Source organism: Thermobia domestica, chromosome 17 (assembly GCF_964235325.1).
Source record: "Thermobia domestica chromosome 17, izTheDome1.hap1.1, whole genome shotgun sequence".
Lineage (NCBI taxonomy): Eukaryota > Metazoa > Arthropoda > Insecta > Zygentoma > Lepismatidae > Thermobia > Thermobia domestica.
In genome coordinates this window covers 93412771-93439417 of record NC_137470.1, presented here as the reverse complement: position 1 = coordinate 93439417, position 26647 = coordinate 93412771, and the positions used below count along the sequence as shown (strand labels likewise).

Sequence of the window (26647 nt, the reverse complement as noted above, 5' to 3'; positions counted from 1 at the left end):
TTTGATTGAATTATTTTTTACTAGTTGAATATACCCATGTTTCGCACGGGGGCTGTATTTGGAAGTCAACGCCTGTGGGAGTATCACCATTGATCTCAAGCGACCGCCAAAACTGGATTTGATACTAATATCGGCCATTTTGGGCCAAGGTCCGTCGACCCTACTGTTCCGCGCTTTTACAGGTCCCTTCATAACTCCCTGTTTCTGCGTAGCCACTTTCTCCAGCTGTAGTGTGACGTCACCGCGATGAAGCAGGGACAAATATCGTGTGCTAAGCCTATGTTCCGCCGTAGCGATTTGCAAAGGAAAACACATTTTTAAATGCAATAAAAATAGACTACATACAGGTACAATATGTACTCACTATAGCATTGAGTAGCACTTGAAGAATAGCTTTGCATCCACTATCTTAAAGAACATTCCTTTTGCGGAGTTCCTGTGTTTTTCTATTCAAAAACCGAATTCTGAAGTATGTCTTAGCCTTGTCGAATAGTTTCAAGAGCGAATTGTCTTTCTTAGGACATAAAACGGTCGGCCAGTCACATTCTTTTTCTTTTCTTCGATTCACAGTTTTTTGTGAAATGTTCGAAATATAACTTTATACTATTTTATTGCTTCCATCCACCTGGAAGAAAGTGAAACGAGACCACCACATAGCCTCATATTGCCACCATTGAACTTCGAAAGAATCGCAACTATCTTGAATCCTGAGACTTCAACTTTCGATATGGTTTAGAAGAGTAATTTTTTACTTTTCATAGTCTTATCGAAATCATAATGCACTGGCTGTTTCCACACATCTATTAAGCCTCGAATCATTGCCACCTGGACATTTATGTGTGGTCCTAAGAATAAATAAACCTCTTGGTCATAACATGCGCGTCCATTAACATTCAATTCATCAAATATAAGCACCGAAAATGTTTCCACACTCTTTAAGTAGCGCCCTTGCTAAGTCAAAATTTTCAAAACTGGGGTAAGAATACCAGAAAAAAAACCGGTAATTTTTGCATACAACGTCGAAATGTTGACACATCGGGTACGGGGATTCGAACTTGTAACCGCAGACGATTGTATAATTTATCAATGAGGCGTGTTGCGTTAATGCACGAATATCTTAATCAATCCATCTTAGTTTTTTCTTGCCATTTATTAGCATATATACTTGGCCTAGTGTAAAACTTTTTCGTAATATATCATCACCCGGTTGTTAACCACTTTATTGAAACGATCACAATATTATATTTTAGAACTGGCCTTGGAAAATTAATTCTTTATTATATTTACTTTCCAATTCTTTTAACTTCGTTTGTAAACATATTATTTTGGCTCTGTACACACTGTTAGACTTCAGTTTTTCGTTCTCTTTACGCAAAAAGGAGAGCTTTTCTTTTGGTTTATGCCCCTCACTCTCCACAGAACAAACGGAAAATAACATAAACAAAGAGTTATTTTTTGTTTCAGTCACAATAGGTATTTCATCTGGCTGCACCCCAATGTCTGATTTGTTTTTTCTTTAAACACCTAATTTCCGTACATTTAATTATTTCATTATTTACATCAACACTGTTCCGTATGGTAATGGTAAGTTTAGTAAAGGCACATCTTGTAACTTTTTCTTGGGTAGAATATTTAGAAGCTCACATTTTAAATTATGTCCATAAGCTTCGGGAATAAAATTATCGGAATAGACGCTGGCGTTTTCAACTTTAAAGATGTCTTTCCGACAGCATTTCTTTTGCCAAACTTTCCGCAAAGGATCCGAGGGAAATACATGATAAATAACTTTGGAACCCGTAGTATTTCTACTATAATTGTGACAAGTACTTAGTGTACAATTCGACATGCTTATAGGCTAACACGAGCACTACAGTAATTAATGTTTTCTTAATACAGGAAAGCAAGAATCACTCACTTTCCTGCAAAAATCAAAGAAACAAGCAAGGGTGAATGACAAGGACCTTGGGCGAAAGCTGTTTCTGCTCCCGCCGGGGCGTCACAATTTTACTGCATCTTCGGTTTTCAAAGAAGGGTAGTTATAACGCGACCTTAAAAGAGGAAAGGAACAGTAGGGTCGACGGACCTTGATTTTGGGCTATTGTTACATGTCTCGTACCCCCCTTCCCCCCCGCTGACTCCCGGCCCGCATGCAATTGTAACTAAATTTGCAAGTCCTCGCTAATGGAAGTGTCACCATTGATTTCAGCGACCGCAAAAACTATGGATTTGACACTAATATCGGTCATTTTGGATTACTTTTGTGTGTGTCTGTATTTCACTCCCCCCCCTCGCCGGTGACCCCTAGCACCGAGCCGAATAGCGTGAGTTTGGAAGTTAATTCGATCTGAGTTTCACCATTGATTTCAGCGACCGCGAAAACTATGAATTAGACACCAATATCGGTCATTTTCTACTAATTTTGCATGTCCCGGTAAAAGCCCCCCTGAGACCCCCCTGGTTCGAATTTTGACGAAAACGTTTAACTCTATTCTGGAGCCTGGAACCAAGGTATTCGTGACTAAAATTTGGTAACTCTCGGTCAATTTGTCTGGTTTCCAAGCCGGTTCCGGTAAACGCCTGCCCCCCTGGACCTCCTGGTTCGAAATTTGAGAAAAGGGCTTCGTCTTGATCTGGGGCCCTGGCCAAAGTACCCCTGACCAAAATTTGGTAACTCTCGGTCCACTCGTCAGATCCCCACACACACACACACACTCACTCTCACTCTCTCTCTCTCTCTCTCTCTCTCTCTCTCACCCTTTATTTTATTTATATTAGATACGGAAACTGGTGAATTTTATGTAATTTCAATTAAAATCAAAGGTGACCTGTTAGAGGTAAGGGGTAACAGTTTTGAGTTCATCAAATGGAAGAGATATTTAGTTCAATACTCACACATAATCAATTTATACTTGTATCTGTCAAGTATGTTCGTATTTTTCAGTACCTGAAACATGACACAAGCTTCGTGACCTTTGATCTATCTCGAGATTGGTGACATAACTGTTAAACTAATTTTTAACCGTATGTTGAATTACACTTCGTTCGGCTGATAAATTGATTTGTTGCGGGAACTTGCTGAAATGAATGCTGTTACAACAAAAATCACGGATAGCCTGCTAGTAGTTAGTCACAGTTTCATATATTCGTCGTTACAACATTGTTTTACATCGAAGGTTAAACAAATAAATATAAGTGCTAAGCGCCACTTTCCTTCACTTCTAACTAAACGTATATCCTGGCTACCCATTTCATGTTTTATGTTATCCAGAAAGGAGACAAGTGGCAGGAGAGAATATGAAAGGTCTACAGTGAAAACGTGAAATCTAGAACAAAGAAAGAATCGGAATTAATTAGTGTTTCATTCGTTTTTCAAACTCTCCTGAGAAATTTTCATTTTGGCGCTTAGCACTTTTTTGCCTTCTGATATATATATATATATATACTTTTCACATGTATTAATAGAATGAAATGCTTTATTTTCTGTGAAATATTTTAGAGAAAATACATTGCATACCTATTTATGTATATATGATGTGTCATATATACTTGCTCAATAAGTTACGTTTAAGATGTTCATATTTCTGTGATCCATATGTTTTATGGGAAGACCTCTCTGAAAGGTTAGAAAGACATTAGCGCCTATATTACTAAATTCATAACAGAAACTGTAATGTGATCTGTTTTGTCATTTCAGAACGCACTTCCGAAGAGTTAACAAGTGAGATCAGCTTGATACCGTCTCCGTCCGCTGTTAAACTCGAACCATCCTGCCAGCAAGAACAAAGTGAGAGCGCTCGGAGCAACGGATCCTTAGGAAATAGTACCCAAGAACCGAGTACCGATTCCGAACCACGCGAAGGGTCTCAGGATAGCATGGATGGATACAATTCTGGTAACCTAGTAAGTATTCCGATTTTGTCGATGGCATAAAAATATATTTGAAGTGTAAGAAGGTGCAGCAAGAGGTGAAGATAAACAAAGCTGAAAACCTGATTAGGACTAATTCCATTTTAATTGATATTTAGTCGTGGTGTTTATTATTATTATTATTATTATTATTATTATTATTATTATTATTATTATTATTAAAGCAGCTTGTGATCACAGAAGTAATAAACCGTTTTCATGTAAAATTTTCTGATTTTCGTGATGTGGATTTTGAGAACAGAGGAGGTAGCTGCTCCGCTAGCCCTAGGTCCTATAATAAACCGCTACGATAACAGCTGTTTTCAAATTACGTTGTCGCGTTCCTGTAGGTGAATTAGAAAGTAACAAGCTTTACAATAACTTCAAGAAATTTTAGATGGCCTCCTGGGAATGTCAATTATTAATTGGTGCGGGGCAATTACGTTGTAACGTGGTTTCCCGAATAATAGCCGTCTAAGATCAAATTTTTGGAAAGATAGAAAAGACATGTAAAAAAAATTATCTTACGATCCAGATCTAAACTAAATTTCTTCGTTGTACTATTTCAATAACTGTTTTTCACACTGCAATGTGTGTAAAATCCTAAATTCAAATCACCTGTTGCGATGTATCGTAAGCTAAAGTAAAGCAACATGATCAGTTAAACTTATGTAGAACTTTGGTTCGGTGATCGTAGAAAGTCAAGAAGAAATGCTTATTTGAAATAGGACGAAAAAATAAAAGTTATCAAGAAGTGGTTAGATCAGGTTTGGGGACTAATTTTCCGTACTGAATACATACAGTTGCCTGGAAAAGATACTGCTAACATAGAATATAAAAGTATTTATTTCACAAACAACTTCAGTAATAATGGCGTCTACCAACACCAAGTGGGACATATGTAGGAAATATAAACACAGGTATTGGAACCAGCGTCGGGATTTGCCCATTAGCTAAAAGAATAATACATTACATGAGAGAGTTGAAACTAAATTACACACATGTATCAAACAGTACAGACAAATGGAGGTGAGATGGTTTTATTACTCGAAAAATACATAGTTATATTTCGATTTTGATAGTTAAAAGAATCACAGTGATTTTGTTTATTTTTAGTATGCGAAAAAAAGAACTAAGCTGTTAGGAGCTGGTACAGATAATCTTGACGACTGACAATATGACAACCTGTGACTAGCTGGAAGTTGTACTGACATAGTTCAAGACATACGACGAAATTTTTACGTTTTGTTTTTATAAATACTCCTCCCGTGAACCTAGTATTATGGTATTTCTTTTGGCATTTATGTTAACCCCTGTTGCACACGAATCATGAAATAATCAGGAAAGAAATATTATCTAATCTCTAGATAAAGCATTTGTTTTGATATCTATTTTTCTTCTCTCATTCGGACGAAAACCAGAAAGGTCTCATATCAGGCTTTAAGAAAGTGGAGACAGATCTTACAACACACTTTTATTGCATAGATTCATAATAGGCCATTATTTATTTGAAAACTTATCATTTTAATAATATTCTAGGGCCGTATCATTTATGAATTACGAATATACTCAGTACATACATAGTGTTTACAATAATTAATTAAATAATGCTCATTGCATATTACGTTAAGATAAGCAAGTAGACATCCGAAAATGAGTCTGCGATCATTTCTACTGCCAGTGCACACAAGGAACCATTTGTTGCTGGTTTTAGTACTTGGTAGGAGCATTCTTTTGTAACGTGTGAATATTCAACTATACATATCATAGTATTCGGTGAGCACAGAATGCCTCAAATTATTATTGGGTATTTGTGCAAGTTTAGCCTTATAAAGTTTTTTCTATTGGGTTCGTATTCGAACCATGATCGAGTTTGAATCTCATTTTGATCTTCGAGAGGTGTTTAGCTTTGCCGTATGGATATAATGACCCATCATCCGTGAACTGCATGGAGTCCCGCGATATTTCACCTTTTCCGAAGAAGGGTAGCTATCAGTCTTCAAATACATTGATGTATTTCGCAGCATGTACAGCCATCTTTCCAAATTTCATCTCACACCATGACACTTGACACATCGCGTTTCGCCATAGAATCGTGATGTTTCGATCGTTTTCCTAGAAGTGGCAATATCAGGTTTCATCGCAGAATACATGGTTTCAAGATTGCCGTACCTTGAGCAATGAATTAAGGAATGGCAAATGAAATAATCCGTGAAACTATAGTTAATGCCCTTTCTATAATAGGGGATCACACCCGCGATTCCATAGCATCTGATAACCTGTCATGCACATTTTCCACTTGCTACGTAAATTCACAGACTTTTACGAAAACACACCAATTAACAAATCTGAGTAGGAGAATCCTCCCCGGTAAACACCACATGAAGACAAAGAGGTTAGCTGAAGACCGTGTAGTATGGAAGCTTCTCAGTTGCGGCAAGTCACCTGTGAAGATGAGTAGGAAAAACGAAAACCACGCTACTTAGCATCAGTTTGTACTATGTATAAATGAACCAGTGACTTACAATTCAAATTCATTGTCAAAAGAGTGACTTCATAGGGTAATACTGAATATTACATCAAGGATCAAGAACACAAGACAAATAGGAGAAACAACATCCATGTGAAACGAATATATCAGTTACTGAAGTTAACACTAGAGGGACAATTGATGGCAAATCTATGTGATTCCTGCTATCAGTTCGCTACCAATTGAATAGTTTTTTTTTTTTTTTTTTAGCTGTATGGCAGTATGGCAAACAGCAGTCATCCGCTATTTGTTGCGATGTAATGAAGTGAAGATCCAAAAAGATTTCTAACTAGATTTCGCGTAAAACATATCAATTATTTAAAAGCACAATATTACTATTAGATTAAAAAGATATATTGCCCAAGTGTGAAAGAATGCAGTGCTTTTATTGTCCTTATAAATTCACTACTTTTAATAGGACAACTATCTGAAAGTGGAGTAAGAAAAACTATCCAAACAAACATCATCAAGTACAAATGATATAACGACATAACAAATATTTTCCATGCTTAACTGGCATGGATATTATAGTGCAGTGTCATGCTATTTTATTGAAGACTTTCATGGATAAATAAATATACCATTTAGTTATACATTACGGTTGAAATCTAATTTTCAGGAGTGTTTCCCAACTTAAAACTTAATTACATGGGAGATGACGGGTAGTCTTCCTTTGTAATTAATAATAATGGTTGCTATTATACAGTTCCTAAAAGAGTTCTAGAAGTTAACAATATTTCTACTCCTAAATAATCATTATATCGTATTTAGAAAATTAATTACGTCGTTGAAGTAAACGCAAGTAACACACAAAAATATTAATTTCCTTATTCATAATTTAATTATTACAAATAACGAGAACAAAAATGAGAAAAAAAAACCCTTTGGTGTATGCTAACCAAATCAAGTCAGTATTTTTATCGTCTCTCCTCTTGTCAGACTGGGACGGGATTGACTCATTGATTGATTAAATTTCAGCGTCCCATCCACCAGCGAAACTATGTGACGTAGACCTACAACCCGCCATTGCTACAGAGCCACATGAGCTCTCGCCGGGAATCTAACCCGGATCTCCCGCATTAAAGACGCGTACGCTAATTATATAATCACGATGGTGCTCAATTGGGACTGGAGTCCAGGAAGGAAATGCTCTTCCGGTTTGATTAATTGGAAGCATTAATTACAAGTTCGATTAAGGTGTACATACATACATACATATATCGGGTGTTCTAAAAATGGCGCCCACGGATCACAGAGCATTATTCTACAGGTCAAAATAAAACAAAAATATATTTATATAATTGCATACCTTTCTGATGGTCGTCTGAAGACGTGATTTGCACTATATGACAACATCGTATTGCAGATGAAGAACCATACAGTTAATCTTCCATCAAATAGTTACATCTATTCTTTCGAGATGGCAGTTAAAGCCGATAACGTTGATACCAACACCATCTATTAGCGTCGGTTCAAAATAAGTAAAGTTCACTTGCGAACAGAAGAGCAAATATTTACAAAGTTAATCCAAATATGTAGTTTCTACAAAAATACCTATATTGTAGCTAAGTCAGTGTAATTTTATTGTTTTGTAATGAATCGGAAATAAACAATTGTTTAAAAACAGAATGACTCAGATAAGAAAACTTTACAATGTCCAAAAATAAACTCTGCTTCAATGCTTAGATGTGATGCTTTCATAATGCCTCACCGCAATCTAGCGAGATACATAAATTTTTAATGTTCTTTCTAAAAAAGAAATAGTTATACAGTATGATATACATATTTGAAATGAATATATTAATGATACAATTAGATCGGAGGAGGAAAAAATAAATTGTAGAACACAGTGGGATTTGAACCAGGTAAAATGATCTCTCAAATTTACAAAATAAGTATCAAGGAAACTTGCCCTAGCACACTAGGCTACCAAGCCAATTTTGAAATCAGCTGTCACAGTATATTATATATAATCCATACGACTATCTTTAGTTCTTTTGTGCATTACTGATTTTGGTAAACATAATATTTTGTTCTCAATCAGCAAAGATTAAGTAATGTTTTCGAAAAGATAATTTAAACATATTTTATGTAGTAACAGACTAGTTGATATTCCAAACTTTGAAGTGGTGGAATGTTGGTTGGTGTGGTTGAAACACTTTAAAATTTAGAAAATAAATTAATATAATGTTGTTATTCAGGTAACTTTACGATAACTTATTTCTAAAATATAATTCCCATAATTTACGAGCTCATGTATTAACAACAGGTAACATTTATTGTGGCGTACTTTTTGTGGAAGAATAACGTGTAATTTGTATTCTTGAGTGTAGGAAACTGACACTAAATTTTCAACTTGTATTTATTTATTTACAGTTTTAAGTGTAACAGGAAAGTATCGTTCCTGATCACTACTTAATTAGCATGGTGTGCAGTTTTACGAGCTGTCGTCTACTTTATGATACTATTTTATTTCACTTCCCTTTCTTGAAATTCCTTAATCCATTCTAGAGTGTTATTATCTTGATGCATGTCTAAATAATCGTACAGATCAGTAATATGCCTGCAAATTGATACACCTTAAAAAAGATTACTGATACGAAAAACACGCACAACTATACAATAATTGTATATAGGGTGTTTCAAAATGATACAGACAACGTTTGGGAGGTGATTCCTAACACCAAGATAAGACAAAAAAAGTATAGACCATCTTGGGTGCAGAAATCAGTCATTTCGGAGTTATAGGTTTTAAAAAAAAGAGTTCATAGCTGCAATACTACGGGACATATCGTAGTCCAGTCAAGACTTTGTTTAGGAGCTAGTATGTGCCCTATCAAAATATCCATGTTTCAGAATCCTGCGGTATTTCCGTAACAATTTTTATAGGAGTAGTTGGCGAGTACTTCAAATTATATGCCCGTAGCCAAACTCACTCCCTCTATAAATATTATTGTGTGAGTATCTGAAACATGTATTTTTGGATGGCGTGCATATTAGGTCGTAAGTGAAGTATTGACCCGACTGGTAGGTCCCATAGTATTGGAGCTATTGACCTTTAAAGTTCATTTTTTCATGTTTTCGGCAGCCTGTAACTCCAAAAGGAAGCATTTGTGCACCCAGAATGGTCTATACTTTTTGTCTTACCGTGGTGTCAGGAATCACCAGCCAAACGTCGGTGTTGTTTTGAAACACCCTGTATATTTCAATTCAGGTCTGGACGAAACTTGCGGGGTTGGTCCCGTAGGGAACTGGGTATAAGTATAAACGAAGATGCTTTGGAAACTACAGTAACTACTCATATTATAAATTAAAAGCACTAACCTCTCTACTAAAACCGGAAGTATTATAAATCTACGACCACTTCCGGTTTCAATATTAATTGAAAAATATATAATGCTATATGAACAAACTCTTTCACGGGATGTACACGTAATATTGTTACTTGTTTTAACGCATAGTCTGTTTTGTACTTTGTCTTACAAGCGTAAATGTAGCTTAATTTCGCAGTATAAGTCGCAAAAGTTTTGAAGTTAATCCAGCTCCTTTAAACAATTGGAGATCTACTGAAATTAAACCTATAAGCAGTAGCGTACGCAGGAATTTATTTCGGGAGGGGTCCAAAGTGAATATGAGGGTATTTTATAGCTGTTGCGGAGAACCACAACATACATAATTCAGTGCAACATGTAAACCTCTACTTCGGTAGACCAACCCTAGTCCCTACCTTCAAAACTTTTTTTTTTTTTTTTTTTTTTTTTTTTTTTTTTTTTTTTTTTTCAAAGGAGTGACCACGGGACAACTCCACCGAAATACAAGTTTACTTTTGCACTATGGGTAATGGAGCAATTCTACTTTCCAAAAATAATCACTTTAATTCCTTTTTCCCTTATTCCTAAAAATGTTTTTTTTTTTTTTTTTTTTTTCTAAATACCCAATCAGTGGGGAAAGGATCTAATCTACTTCTTGAAATTGTGAATTCCCAAATTCAATGTAGTTAACAATTTATTATAACAAATGAATATAGAAAACAACAAGAATAAACATGAATAAATAACGGTATAAATCCCGAATATTAATACTGAACTTGAGCACTTTACTAGAACAAACAAATCCAGCCTTGAACTGGGAAACGAATACTTGTTTCAAATCAATCAAACGGTACTTTTAACAAATGATTACTTTTTTTTTTTTTTTTTTCCACAAAAGTTATTTAACAACTTCTTTACCTTTTGTTGTATGAAATCCTCCTTCAAGGTTCCGATTAAGGAGAGGGCAAGCAAGAATTCTTAAAAATACTCTGACTTTTCTTCCCTTTGAAACTATCATAAAGCTTACCTTAAGAGAAACAGTGAACAGAGCCAGTGACAGAATCCTCTATAAATTTTGAATAAAAATAAAATGCCAAAAGAGATTAACATAGAGGACCCCTTCACTAACTCTCCCACCTCCTCTTTAAGTCACACATAATAATTCAGATAATGGAACAAGAATTCAATAAATTACTCGCAATGATTAGAACACGACTTAATATATTAAATTGTCACTATTTTCACCGTTCATTTGCCATATTCAATCTTCCAAAGCACTAGTTTCAAAACAGAAGTAATTACTTTTTAAATTCAGTCACTATAACTTTACGTATTTCGTTCCCATTCTTATTTTATGTAAAGAACTCATTCGAACTACATTACCCTACCTCGATCAGCAGTCAACAGGACGCCGCCTCGTGTTTTGCACGTAGAGGAAGCCTTCCCGATGACGTCAGCTACACAATCGCGCAGCCTGGCTCGGGAGAGAGCCATTACGCAGTAGCTTGACAAAACAGGGTTGCCAGTCTACTTTGACGGAAACATTGAAAGGGGGTTTCATTTACAATTAGAAAATAACAATGATAATAATTAATCGTAACATATATAGTTCCCTGGGGTCAGAGGGATAAATTTTTAAACCATAACAAAGATTAATTATTAGAATTGTACATTACCCCAATTCCATTTTTTTTTCTTTTCAAACCTCATGGTCATTCCTTCTTTACAATTCATTTCCAATTCACAGGAGTACATGGAGTTAACAGTGACGATTACAAAACGAGGACAAACACAAGGATGATGGATGATACTTTTTTCCTGCAGGAATAAAATGAAACATAAAAAAACAAACACCAAAAGTTCCAACAATCATTGTACAAATAAACAAAATATCATCACTTAACATTTTAATTGCTTATATTAACTCTATTTTCTACATTTTCAGCTGGGACATATTCTTTACAAAACCTAACATGTCGTTTAATTCTAATTTGTGGGTTCTCAATGTTTTCTAACCAAACAGTATTGGGTGTTGGCTTACTGAGAACACGGAAAGGCCCACCATAAATTGGCGCAATTTTAGGATTAAAGTGCTTTTCAGCAGACAATTTTAACATCCGTTTTACCAAAACTAAATCACCAATTTCAAGGTTTACTGGTACATGTTTTTGCGAATAAACCCTTTCGCTATGTTTCCAGGATCTTTCAATGTTATTACAGATATTCTCGAATTTCTGGTCTTTATTTTGATCTTCATCTAAAATCTCAAGATCCATCAACCATTTAGCATCCAAAGGATGAAAAAACTTCCTTCCCATAAAAGCTTCACAAGGTGCGACTCCAATACTCTCACTTTGGCTCATGTTGATAGTAAACGCTATCTTTGATAGTAAATGGGCCCAATTCCTTTGACTCTTATCAACATATGCCTTGAGCAAATTTTTCACCGAACGCACCGTTCTCTCCGATTGATTCGGAGAAGGGTTATATGGAGAGGTCTTTATCCCCTGAATACCATACGTATACAAGAATTGGCTGAAGTATTCTGAAGAAAAATAAGAAGCGTTGTCACAAAGGATTTTTCCTGGAAATCCATAGCGCAAAAACAGTTCAAGCAATTTAGAACAAATAATTTTTGATGTTAAACGTCTCAAAGGTTCTAGCATAATAAATCTGCTGAAGGAATCAGTTACTACCAAGATATATTCGTAACCTGAACTTTTAGGAAGACGCCCCGCCGTGTCAATATGCCAAACATAATTTGGATGTTTAATTTTCCTAGAATAATAAATTCCCATTGATTTTGAACCACTTTCTTTACAGGTTTGACAAATATGGCACCTTTTAATATATTCTTTTATATGTTCAACCATATTAGGCCAAGTATACCTAGAAGATACTTTCGCTATTGTTTTTCTTACACCCATATGACCACCATTTACTAAAGGCTGGTGCGTATACTCAATTATAGAATTTATTAATTTTGGAGGAATAACGACTCGAAAACCATTTCCACCTTTCCCTTTTGTTTTCTTCAACAGGATATTATGTTGAAGTTTATATTGGCTTACCTCTTCCTTTCGTTCTAGCTTATCAATAATCTCTTTCAGATGTGGATCTTTTCGCTGTTGTTCTGCTAAGGGTTCACTGAAATTAGGATACTTCCAGAAATTGAAAAATGAAACATTTACATTTTTCCCTCGATCTTTTACCACTTCTACTACATTTTCATCTTTGGTATAAAATTCTAAATGATTTCCAACCCTGGACAGAAAATCCGCGACTGTATTGACCATACTCCTTATGTGAACAATTCGGAACTTAAAACGAGCTATTTTCTCAAGTAAGGTTCCATAACGTCTCTGGCGTTTATGATTAGTCAAAAGCCAAGTTAAACTTTTAGAGTCAGAATAAACTACAAAAGGATTATGTAAATAGTATTCAAATTTTTCTAAACAAAGGCATAAAGATTTCGTCTCCAATTCGTAAATGTTCTTACTCCAATCTGATGGAGGAATAGCTTTTGAGAACATGGAAACAGGTCGTAAATCTCCATTTTCATCATATTGTGAAAGGACCCCAGAAAAATGACGAAGACTAGAATCGCAATGAATTACGAAACTAGAGTTCATATCAGGGACTCTTAAAATCACATGCTCACAAAAGGCTTGTTTTAAATTTTGAAGAGCTTGATCATGAACCTTTGTCCATTTAAAAGGATGTTTAGTAGACCTCAGTTCTTGTAATGGTGCTATTAATTCTGAATACTTATAAATAAATTTAGAATAAAAATTAAAGAATGAACAAATTCTATTGACTCCTTTCCGATTCTTTGGCCGTGGTATATCCTTAATCGCCTTTACTCGCTCAGGATCTATACTCATATTACCGTTTTCAAAACGGAAACCCAAATACTTAATACTAGTCTGGAATAAATGCGTTTTCTTGGGAGAAATTGTAATACCCCATTTCCTGAGACGAGATAATACCTCTTCAACCAGTTTTTTATGGCTTTCAATATCCGAACTGAACAATAAAATATCGTCAAAAAATATTTCAAGATTTTTACCAACAAGATCATGGAACACCTTATTCATTATATTACTTAGAACGAATGGAGAAACTGTTAAACCCATGGGACAAGCTGTAAAACGATAAACCTTATTCTTGGTTACAAAAGCAGTGTAATTTCGGCATTCCTTAGACAAGGATAATTGATAAAAGCTACTTCGGATATCGAAAATTGAAAAAATCGAATGATTTGAAATGCTAGAAATTACATTTTCCATATTCGGAGACGGAAAACTTTGAGCAATTATCCTTTTATTAATTTCACCATACGCCACTACGAGTCTCCTACTCTTATCAGCATTTGTAACTAAGAAACAGGGAGATGTAAAGGGGGAATAATCAATTTCCTCCACAATTCCCTCTTTAACCAAATTCTGAATATATTCCTCAAGTTCCTTTTGTTTATTAGTGGGGATTTGGTACGGTTGTTGACGAATCGGAGTGTTATCTGTCAATTCAATATTATATGTAAAATCTTTTACCCTTCCTATCTTTGTTGTAATTACGTCATTAAATTTTTCTACTAAGTTATCAACATAATTTTGTAATTCAGGATATGTTTGTAAAAGTTCTGATGAAACAGTATAATTACCTTTTCTTTCTTCCCTTTCGGACACCTCCGGATGTAAAACTGAATGATCAAACTGCATCTCCAATTCCCGATCAAAGGAAACTCCAACTGCGGCATCTCTCCTACAGACATCTGGAGCCACAGAAGTCGGCAGAGTAGACGTTGACATTCCAATCGTGTTCGAACAATTTTGTGTAGGCCTAGGGCGAGGTAAAGTTTTCGGCGAACCAAAGGAGCGTGCTGGTTGCTGTCCACTGACCTCTTCCCTAGAAGTAGATAGGGAAGAGCGAGGAGTAACTGCTAATAACGAGGTTTCTCGAATAGGAACAACTAACTTTCGAGATTGGACCTTATACACTCCATTGGAGATGTCAATAACTGCATTAAATTTTGAATGAAAACAGTTCCCTAGCAAAATGTCAAAGTCTGTTGCTTCAACTATGTAAAAGTTTTCTGAGAATTGTTGTCTTCCCATTTTAAAGTAAATACGAACACGTTGATTTACCGAAACTTGTGTGTTTCCTAGTCCAGCAGTCTGAACACTCACATTTTCCACTTTAATTTTACACTGTTTCTTCAATTTCTCAAAATATCTTTTACTAATGTAATTGCAAGTACTCCCAGTATCCACTATGCAATTTACACACTTCCCTTTTATATAAACCGGTACAGTAATTAGTTTATGCGAAAAGGGGGTATTTTCCAATAAATCCTCTCTTTCCCTTGACCAATTACAATTTTGAACACTATCCTTTACACATGTCTGATTATTCCCACCATTATGATCAACATTACCAAATAATTGAGGGGGGTTATAATAACACCTTTGAGTGGGTTGCCTTGATTGCATAATTACCTGATCTCGAGTATTTTTAACACCGACCATAGCAGACGATTTCCGGGATGGTACCATATCCCGATTTCCCCTAACAGGTGTTCGCAGTTTATAATAATCGGCCTTATACCTATGCAACATATCATACCTAGCTGACAAAGACATTAATTGCTCAAACGTATTAGGCATCCCATGTTCTACCAAAAACATATGGGCAGAAGGACAGACCATGTTACATATTAGATCACACACAGCATTTTCGCTAAAGGACATGTCAAGGACGTTAATAATACTTAATTTAAAATCTGAAAATTCAAAAAGCGTTTGATCTTCACTCTGCATTGTGTAAAAATATTTTGACATGAACTGGGTACGAGCAACAGTAGAGATAAATCTGAGCATAATTCTTCTACAAATAGTTTGCCACGAATAAGAACCACCGATAAGGACCTGTATCATTTCCTGAACTTCACCTCTAGAACGTGAAAGACAGGCAATGAGAACTAAATCTAAAGGTAAATTCTTACTTCTCACAATACTATCCAATTTCAGTAGAAATTTAAATGTTAGTTCCGTATTAGAACCATCTATGATAGGAAGTGAATTTATTTCATTAATTAGAGCTCGATAAACACCATCCGAAGCTTGTTTACTGAAATTTAAAGTCAAATTATTTGAAAAGGAGGTATTTTGAATAGTACTCCTATTTTCATTACAGCCTCCGGCTCCGCCACTGAAATTTTGTTGGGTAATTGGTTGACTAAATACACCCCCACGTTCAAATATTGGGTTTTCAAATTCATATGAGTACCCCAAAAACTCATCACTACTTGTACTAGAGGTTTCTCCCTCATTATTATGTCCCGAAGGAAAATTTAAATCTCTGGCCCTCCTATTGTAATTCTGTGCCATATTGCTAACGTCCTTCACAAGACAAAAATATAGTAACGATACTAGAATACAAAATGACCCCAATGTTAGGCACATAAATTAATTTTGCTTCTAACCAGCTGAATTCTAAGCGTAATACAATTGGGGGGGGGGGGGGGCAATTCTTACAAGATCCTTCCCACACACAAAATTTTTGGAAAGCAGCTGTTGACTACTGATCTTTTAAATTATATATGTTGCGGAGAACCACAACATACATAATTCAGTGCAACATGTAAACCTCTACTTCGGTAGACCAACCCTAGTCCCTACCTTCAAAACTTTTTTTTTTTTTTTTTTTTTTTTTTTTTTTTTTTCAAAGGAGTGACCACGGGACAACTCCACCGAAATACAAGTTTACTTTTGCACTATGGGTAATGGAGCAATTCTACTTTCCAAAAATAATCACTTTAATTCCTTTTTCCCTTATTCCTAAAAATGTTTTTTTTTTTTTTTTTTTTTTTTCTAAATACCCAATCAGTGGGGAAAGGATCTAATCTACTTCTTGAAATTGTGAATTCCCAAATTCAATGTAGTTAACAATTTATTATAACAAATGAATATAGAAAACAACAAGAATAAACATGAATAAATAACGGTATAAATCCCGAATATTAATACTGAACTTGAGCACTTTACTAGAACAAACAAATCCAGCCTTGAACTGGGAAACGAATACTTGTTTCAAATCAATCAAACGGTACTTTTAACAAATGATTACTTTTTTTTTTTTTTTTCCACAAAAGTTATTTAACAACTTCTTTACCTTTTGTTGTATGAAATCCTCCTTCAAGGTTCCGATTAAGGAGAGGGCAAGCAAGAATTCTTAAAAATACTCTGACTTTTCTTCCCTTTGAAACTATCATAAAGCTTACCTTAAGAGAAACAGTGAACAGAGCCAGTGACAGAATCCTCTATAAATTTTGAATAAAAATAAAATGCCAAAAGAGATTAACATAGAGGACCCCTTCACTAACTCTCCCACCTCCTCTTTAAGTCACACATAATAATTCAGATAATGGAACAAGAATTCAATAAATTACTCGCAATGATTAGAACACGACTTAATATATTAAATTGTCACTATTTTCACCGTTCATTTGCCATATTCAATCTTCCAAAGCACTAGTTTCAAAACAGAAGTAATTACTTTTTAAATTCAGTCACTATAACTTTACGTATTTCGTTCCCATTCTTATTTTATGTAAAGAACTCATTCGAACTACATTACCCTACCTCGATCAGCAGTCAACAGGACGCCGCCTCGTGTTTTGCACGTAGAGGAAGCCTTCCCGATGACGTCAGCTACACAATCGCGCAGCCTGGCTCGGGAGAGAGCCATTACGCAGTAGCTTGACAAAACAGGGTTGCCAGTCTACTTTGACGGAAACATTGAAAGGGGGTTTCATTTACAATTAGAAAATAACAATGATAATAATTAATCGTAACATAGCCTATTAAAATTGCCCCTAAAATTAGGCTAAATTTACGGAAAAGTCGAAATTTCGGGGAGGGCGGACCCCCAGGACCTACCCCTGCGTACGTCCCTGCCTATAAGACAACTACAATTTGAAATTTTGATACAACGACAAAAAGAACTGTATCCTGACTATAAATCCAGCTAAATGCTGTCAAGCAGGATATTTGTTATAATGTGCTATTTTTAGGTACCGTCTGCAGGTTCTTTTTTTTTTCTGCGCACGGCCTTAGTGAAAAAGGAAATCTACGTCTTTCTTTAATGCTTGTTACTACAATATCACCTTCTACTATATTCAGTATAGACCCGGTTTCATTAACAGAATGAATGCCTTATTCACCGACGTATGTATATGAATATGTATTTAAGCCATGATCATTCAGTTCTTTTATAGAGACTACAGGTATTTTTAATTATCACTTTATCAACCTAATTCCAATCCCAAAGTTCCATTTGTCGTATAATTGGTGAGTGACATACCTTGGTTCAAATCGTAGCTCGCGCCAAGTGAATTTTGTTCTGGACAAACACCCTGTACATGGGTTCTCCCGTTCCATTCCGCTTTCTTAATTCACATTTCGTTCCCTATCAACGTCGTCACCGCCCCTCTTAGCCTCGGGGCATAATCGTGGAATAGTAAACTGAAAAAGTAAGCACAGATGTTTTATTCTTCCGTATGTTGGATGGACAACAAGCAATCTCATGCTAGCAGTTTATTCTAGATGCAAAAGTTCTAGATGTTGTAAAAGAAAATATAATTTTGAAATCAGTTTACATGAATGAAAAATTATATTAGTAAACGAAACAGGAGCGCCGACTCCGGAGGTGTTCCGGTGCTCGGGCATCCCTAAGTATTTTTGTGGGGGTTCTCAGCACCCCACAAAACAGACAAAAATAGTAAAAAATAATAAAAGAAGAATTAAATAAAAAAACTAAATTCTAATCTCTGCTGTAATTCCTAAATGGGCACTCAGTGCACAATACATTCAAATCCACTTTTGGATATTTAGGTGATTTTTATAGTTAAGATTTTTGCATGAAGCTCTTTTCAGTGCTTGAAAGATTCATGTCCATTTATTGTAAATAGCTCTTATATTGTAGAAACCAATGCTCATTTTTCTATGTATACAAACTTTGTCATTTTTTCTGACAGCTTTGATAGTTGAACTTGAATCGTTTATGTTGTCAACACCCCAAATGATAGAAGGCCCGACATTTTCATAGGGTAGATAAAAGGAATAAAATTTGGGCTGAGATTTAAGTAGGTATGGACAACTCCGGAATTGTGACCCTGATGGTTAAAAGACAGCAAAAATCATTTTCACTGTATTCTATTTTTCTCGACGAAGTGGAGATTCCTTTAAATGACAAATTGAACTATAATTTTTCTATTACAAACCGCAGCTGTTGATAATAGCGTAAGGAAAACTAAGGTTGGGGGTTAGATTCTTAGAAAATCCCTAGTTATACCGCCATAGTTTCATTCAAGAATACATATTTTCCACTGCGAAAAACAGGAGATAAAAACAAACTTCATTCATTCAAAAATACCTAAAATAGCATTTTTAGCAGGGCCAATTATCCGGGAAAGGGACCTCCTGTAAGTCCAAGTGGTTTCCGTACCTGGTCTTGAACAAGTAGTTAAAGGACACTTACTGATTTAAAAAAAAAAAAAAAAAAAAACCGATTCTGCATCAAAATATTCCTGAGGATTCGCATTTTTGCTCCTATTTCACAGAAAGTACTATTCTTGTAATACTAACGTAGAAATGATTAAAACATGCTCTCTTCAATTGCACTTTCTCTTAAATGTTTACAATTATACTTAACATGACAATTATTTCACTACTAAAAGTATTTACAAATGCATTTTATTGTTACGACGTCGAACAAGTTAGTAACACGAGACTTACTTTTGTAGCAATCCGCTGCGTAAGTTGTGTAACACACCCACACATATACGTATAAATTACTCTAGTTGTGACTTTTCTTAGATCATGATATAATGCTACCGAGACTAAGAGATGGCGTTAGTATCAACGTCTATCAGACTAAAGAAAAGTACGAGCAATGACAAACTATTTTGCAATTGAGAAAGGATTAACCAATGAAAAACGCTGAAAAACACGATCAGCCAATCAGCATGTTCGATGTAATCCCCAGTTACCCTCAATATTACTGTTTGAAATATATCATATAATTTCCATTTACTCTGCACCTGTCAGCTGTAACTCCATCTGGCGATAATCAATATAATTACATGAAGAATTCGTAGAGAACTGCTAATGTTTCAAAGTTAATCTACAATGTTGCCACATTGTAAATTTTCAGTTCTCTGTAGTGGCTGAAGGAGGCCGCGGAGGGTATTTCATCATATAGCATTTTCGCTTTATTTTGACCTGTAGAATAGTGCTCTGTGGTCCGTGGGCGCCATTTTTAGAACACCTGATTATATATATATATATATATATCTATATATATATATATATCTATATATATATATATATATATATATACACGAGGTCGAATGTCGAATATAAGACTTGGATGAAGCAGGAAGCAGGTATATACATTATATTTTTCTCCGAGAAAAGCAAAAGGTTTAGTCTTATCGCAAAAAAGCAAACGGAAAGTCGGAAATCTCTTCTTCAAAACCCACAGGAATAAAAAGTCCACTGTAATACAGTAACTTGAAGAGTTAACCTCTCTTCTGATAGACCAGTAGAAGAGTTACCATGTTTAAATATATATAATAAAATTTGTATCATTGCCTGTAGATGAGTTTTCTTAACGAAAAGAAATAAAAAAATCAGCACTGACTGTTCACTGTGTCAAAAATCCGACGATGACTTATTTCCTGTAAAATTGCGAACTAGAGATATAACAAATTACAGTAAGATTATTTTTCCGGAATATTAACTTTTCTCACTTTATTACTGGCTACTTTGAGTTTGGTGGACTGAAGTCAGTTTAACTATATTTGGTCTCAGCTTTGTTACTCTTATTCTCAGGTCACCCCTTTCACATGTTTGCGGTTCGTTTCTAACTTTTGTGAGGATCTGTTGTACAGTGCTGAAACCTCTCTTCGCTAAGTAGAAGGAAAAGCTAAAAGAAGTAACATGAGTTCCTGTCATAGAACAAGATAGAATTTCTTCATTTTCACCCAAAACCACGTATAACTAGACTGTTTGAAGAGTGATTTGGCTTCACAGTCGTGTTTCAAGTCGGTGAGTTGCTCCTGCAAACTTGGATGAACTTCTGTGGTATCTATTGAAAAACGATTGAACATCCAATTTGATATTTTTGGAAGAACGAAATAATTTTATTGGCTTTGTCTGGGTGGATTCTTAGCAGGTGATCTTTCAGTCGTGAAGGCTTCATGGCTTCATTTGAAAATGTCTTTTCACAGAGAAAGCAGGATGGAAGTTGCACGATTGTAGGAGACGAGTTTAATAATAATAATAATAATAATAATAATAATAATAATAAATTAAAGTATTCAGTCGAATATTGACTACACTTCTTTTCAGACATACTGTCTTGTGTTCTTCAAAATGTACAAACTTCACACAGCACACTAAAACTAATCGATTGTGAACCAACTATAAATTACTCACATTATTAAATTAATAAAATTGAACGAACATAAGGCTAAAGCACAAACAGTTTCACTCAACAATACTTTTCCTTTGTTCATTTTACAGCACTCCGCTTCACTATATAACCACTTACAGACTGTTCGGGAGAAAACATTCTTTTCGTTCCTGATGTATTATTTCTTCGTGTGAGTAAAGAGCTGTACTGCAAAATAGAACCGAACCGAACAAAACAGAACAGAATACTGCTGACTGGAATGAGGCATGAGAGACTGAGGAATTCAGAGTTGATTGGCAGGTGTTCCATCCCCGCCAGCTTAATGGTTGTGAAATCGACTCGACGTTATTGTGGAGCGTTGCGTTGCAGTTCGTTGTCAAAAATTTGTAAAATAAATACGTATGCAGAATACCCTTTGTTCAATAATACTAAGAAAATATCTAACAGGTCATGAAATCTCAACGCCCTCTACGTAGTCTATCCCCCTTTTTGTTCCAGCGCCCCGTTCAAGAACGAGAACGCCCCCTGGAGGGGGGATATGGCCCACCTTGAGAACCATTGATTTAGAGTACAAAAATGACACTGCTGACTTTAATTTCAATTTTTGTGTTCCTGTTTGTAATCGGAGGACGCTTACATCGTAATTTGCTTTCGCGTTTTTTTTTTTTTTCTTTCTTTGTAACCAATTAAAATTTGTAGAATAAGGACGATTTCCAAAAGTTTCTCCCGTAGGGGGACTCGAAATAAACATAGGATAAAACTACTACTGCGAAAATCCTGGTAACTTAGGTTGAGCCCGATTTGCATAATGCTTGGGAGAAATATTTCCACCAGGCTCCCTCCTGAAATCATCACTGAATAAGTTAGTGATTTGAAATTTTATGACATTTTGCTCCCAAAGTCACAGGTTCTAAGACGACATTTTCACTTGAAAGAAATTGAGGACGTTGTTAACAGATACTAAACCAATCTATAAATAAATTTTTGACTCCAGTGACAGGTTGCTTTAGTAAAATCAAGAATTAATACGCTGAAAATGTGTCATAAGATACAACAAAGCATTAAACTGGCCAAGGGGCTTGGTTGCGATTGGATTTCACTTTAACATTCCCTTCAGCAGCGAGGCTATATGAGACGTAAACTTACAGCCTAACGTGAGATCCGAACCATATGAGCTCCCATCAGGAGTCAAGCTCGAATCTCCTGCACCAAAGACACATATGCCACGAAGGAGCTCTGCGTTTGATTATGAGTTTGATCCATTGTGCGTGTCTTATATGGCGTCGGTATTGAATAAAAGTTAAAGTCCAATCAATCAATTAGAAACACATACATCAATAGACACAGTTTGATACACATTTCTTAGTATGTATTATTTTATACAGCAGAAATTATGTATTTGATTAAACTTTACCTTGAGCTCCTTCGTGGCTAAGCGGTTAGCGTACTCGCCTTTGGCATGGGAGACCCGGTTTTGATTATCAGCGGGAGCTCATGTGGTTCGGATTCGATGTTAATCAGTAAGTCCACGTCTCATATAGCCTCGCTGCTGAAAGGAGCGTTAAAATGAACTCAACTAAATTTTATCTTGTGTTACTTCCTGGTTTTATTGACATCAGTTGTATTACTGGAGTGAAATAGAAAATTACACAAAAGCTTTAACTGTTGCACATTGTTTTGTACTTTTTTGCGATATGATGCGAGTATAAAAATCGTGTATTAAAGGCCCTAATTAGTAATTAACAATGAATACTGTATTAAAAACATTTATTCCTCTCTGCAGCCACAGATCTAACTTACGGCCTTTCCTAAACCAGGGCACTAATCTTCTGTAGCTAAGTTTAAGATTTTCTGGAAAATTATAAAGCTCTCCTTATATATGAGTGGGATAATGTAAACTTCAGCTTTTGAGCAGTTAAGCAAGGCCCGCGGAATTGAGAAACCAGTAAGTGGGTCATGACAGTAGCCATGATTTTAAACATTAAATTACTTTCACACACAAATATTTTATATATATATATATGTGTGTAACTTAAACGCGAAACTGCGATTGCTTTTCAAATCTCTGTAAAACACAAGAAATTGAGATTTTCTTCTCCCAAACAAACGTCATTCGTAATACACAGTGCCATACAAACGCGCTTTTGCCATACACCAATACCTTTAAAAGGGCGTTTGGAACGTCAATTGTGGACCTGGTGGTTAGTTTAGTAACTCTATGAAATATACTTACTCTTATACGACATAGAAATAGATTATAGCTTGGATCTTTTGTTATTCTCACGTTTGAGTGGAGGGTAAGTATTAGGAATTGGCGTTGCCAACAATACCAGTATCTTTTAACAGCGTTATGTGAATGTGCTCCTGATGTAACACAAATTGATCAAGTAAACCCTTCTACTGTATTACACCTACAGCAGCTTAAAAGTATAATTAGACTTGTCATCAATCATGGATTTTTCGTAGGAGTATTTCGAAGACAACTTTATATAAATTTAACACTGAAAAGTGACAATTAATATCAGTGACAAAATTATATGAATTATTCTGATGTCCATAGAAAATGGAACAATTAATATAAAAGATATTTCTTAACTCTTCAGTAAATATTGCAGATAATCTCTCTTTCTAGACGTTTTTAAACCATATATATAGTTGTAAATTCTTAACAATGTAACTGTAGCTGGGTACTTTCCCCCTAAGCTCCGTACTTTAAACTTTTTCAGCGTTCGCAACAATTTAGGGAGGAGGGAAGCGACACTCCGATTGAAGATACAGGACCTGGCCCCTCTACCTCACAGCCTTCAGGAACACAAGGTAGGGGAATAAATAATTTCACTAATTTGCTGATTAAGTGCGAAGAGTCACGATACTGTTTTGTCTGTAGTATTTGGGTAGATTCTTTTCGGTGAAATTCCGAATATATATATATATATATATATGTTTTCCTAATTTGGATTTAACATTTGTTCACCATTAGGAAGGAAGATCATACAGAATCGGTGCTTCTCTAGTAATTTTAAAGTGAACTTCATGGTCTTTTTAAACTGTTGAACCAATACTTATTCAACTTGTAGAACATATTGCTGACATGGAACATAGACAGAGCATAAGTATGGTTTTCCGCCGAAATGTTTTCTGTTAAGCATTCTTTTTGCTTAAGTAATTTCAGAATTATGATGTCAGTAAATGAGCCTGAAACTCTATCTCATACCGTGAGATACGTATACATTGAAGAGAAACAAAATACGAACATCTAGCTCTAATTTGATCTGATTACATGTAAAAATCAAAAAAGAAATAAAAATTGAAAAAGAAAAACACTTGACTACGCAATGTTCAAGTACTTTTGACCTAGCTTTGGTTTACAGGAATTACTAAAGTTACTTTTCTTCAGTTAATACTTAGATTATTGTCAGTTAACTTTATTTTGCTTTGTATTTTTATAGTATTAAAGGAGCTTCAAATTCGTCAATCGTAGGTTTTATATTACTTCTATATAGGTGGTTACCAAAATAATGGAGACGTGAAGAAAATGCAATTTACTTGCTTAATATGAAACAACTAGTACCTCAAGTAAGAATAACATAATAAACACTCTCGCTGTCTCTTGTTTACATATATATTAGGGTGTCCCTTATATAAGTCAATTTCGTCTTACGATACGCACACCCGCGAAATGTATTCTTTGTGATCGTAAACACGCAACAGTGAAATAGCAGCTCCCTACGGGAACGTTAGCCCGTACCGACTTGACAAAATCATGCAATAACGTTTCCATATTATAATATAATTTAAAATGTCGAACGGTAATAACGGAGAAACTAAAAGAGACAGAAACGAAACTTTGCACGAAGCAACTACAGAAAGGAGAACACCTGCCCCATATTGACAAACATCACCAGATGAACAGTGTTGCCAACCCAAGAGAAAGTTATGTTTTTGTAAATCTAATTACCTAAATTGGATATCATTGGAAACAACAATGAAAGTGAAGACAAAAGAGATGGTAAACTCAGATCAATGTTGCAAACTTTTCAAGAAATATCGTGAAACATGTTAAATGCAAACGGCGTTGGCCCACACAAGGAGCGAGGTACTAACGTTTTGTACACTTTAAATTAAATATTGACAAGAACCGTTTACGCTAATTCCGAGTCTAGAAGGGTCTGTTGAACATTGTCGCCACCAACAGAAAAGTTGAGTTTGGAAAAGGTACAATAACTCGAAAAGGGTCACTAGTGCAGTATGGTTTGAAACCTATAATGCAAGGCGGTAGAGCATGGAAGCAGTGCTGGGGTTATGTGAGATGGATAAGTCACGTACTGACCCGAGATATTTCCTATCTTGTTAAAGCTGAAAAGTGTGGTTTGTAAAAGATGGCAACACTGCGTACGATTACAGCGTTTCCATTTAACACATGTTTCACGTTATTTCTCGAAACGTTTGCAACTCTGATCTGCGTTTACCATCTCTTTTGTCTTTATTCTCATTATTTCTTCCAATGATGATATCCGATTTCGATTTACAAAAACATAACTTGGCAACACTGTTCATCTGGTGATGTTCGTCATAGCGCGGTAGGTGTCGTCCTTTCTCCAGTTGCTTCATGCAAAGTTTCGTTCCTCTGTCTCTTTTAGTTTCTCCGTTATTACGGATGTTCATTCTAAATTATATTATAGTATGGAAACATCATTTCATGACTTTGTCGTCAAGTCGGCACGGGTTAACGTTCTCGTAGAGAGCTGCTATTTCATTAATGCTTGTTTCATTCGGCCACATAAAATACATTCCTCGGGGGTGCTTATCGTAACACGAAATTACCTTATATAAGGGACACCCTAATTACAGACATACGAGGCGCATCCAGAGACAAAGTACCAATGGACTGTAAAATCAAAGATGAACGTCAGAATAAAATTATTTTATTACTGTAGATAAAACGATAGATAACCTACTTTTCGGCGTATGAACGCTCATTGTTGAGGTATTTGTCGTGCGCAGCACCAGTTTTTATCTCCTTGTGTCAAAGGATGCTTTGACTGGAGACTGGAACCAGAATGTCACAACCGTCTGCAACTCAGCTGGGCTATCGAAACTTTTTCCAACCAGAATTTGGTTCATCTGATCGCAGGGCGCGAGGTCTAGCCTGTAAGGGAGATAGTCAATATATCCCAACCAGCTGTGATCGACCAATATGAATTTTCTCTTGCACATTGGTGTTGCCCGCTTTGAATTATCTGCACCATCTTCCTACCATACCTTCACCTATGAGGTCCAGTCCATACATTTCACACCACTACCGGTGGGTCTCTAACGCGGACAAGTTTTTCAACATGGAGAAACCTGATTGCTGTTCGTACATCGCACTCGGCGGACGACTGTATGTGTACTTACTGTGGCGCAGTTCTTTCGCCACTGA

At 35.6% G+C, this 26647-nt stretch overlaps 1 protein-coding gene across 6 annotated transcripts in view; it reads left to right on the top strand.

The window, feature by feature from the left end:
- The window catches only part of LOC145673891 (uncharacterized), a 286927-nt gene that overhangs the window by 91589 nt on the left and 168691 nt on the right, over positions 1-26647 (top strand). For all 6 annotated transcript variants that reach the window (XM_081743687.1, XM_081743688.1, XM_081743690.1 and 3 more), the window contains exons 5-6: positions 3695-3900; positions 23952-24042. In XM_081743687.1, the coding sequence (XP_081599813.1) occupies positions 3695-3900; positions 23952-24042 (297 nt within the window). The remainder of the gene's footprint in view (positions 1-3694; positions 3901-23951; positions 24043-26647) is intronic.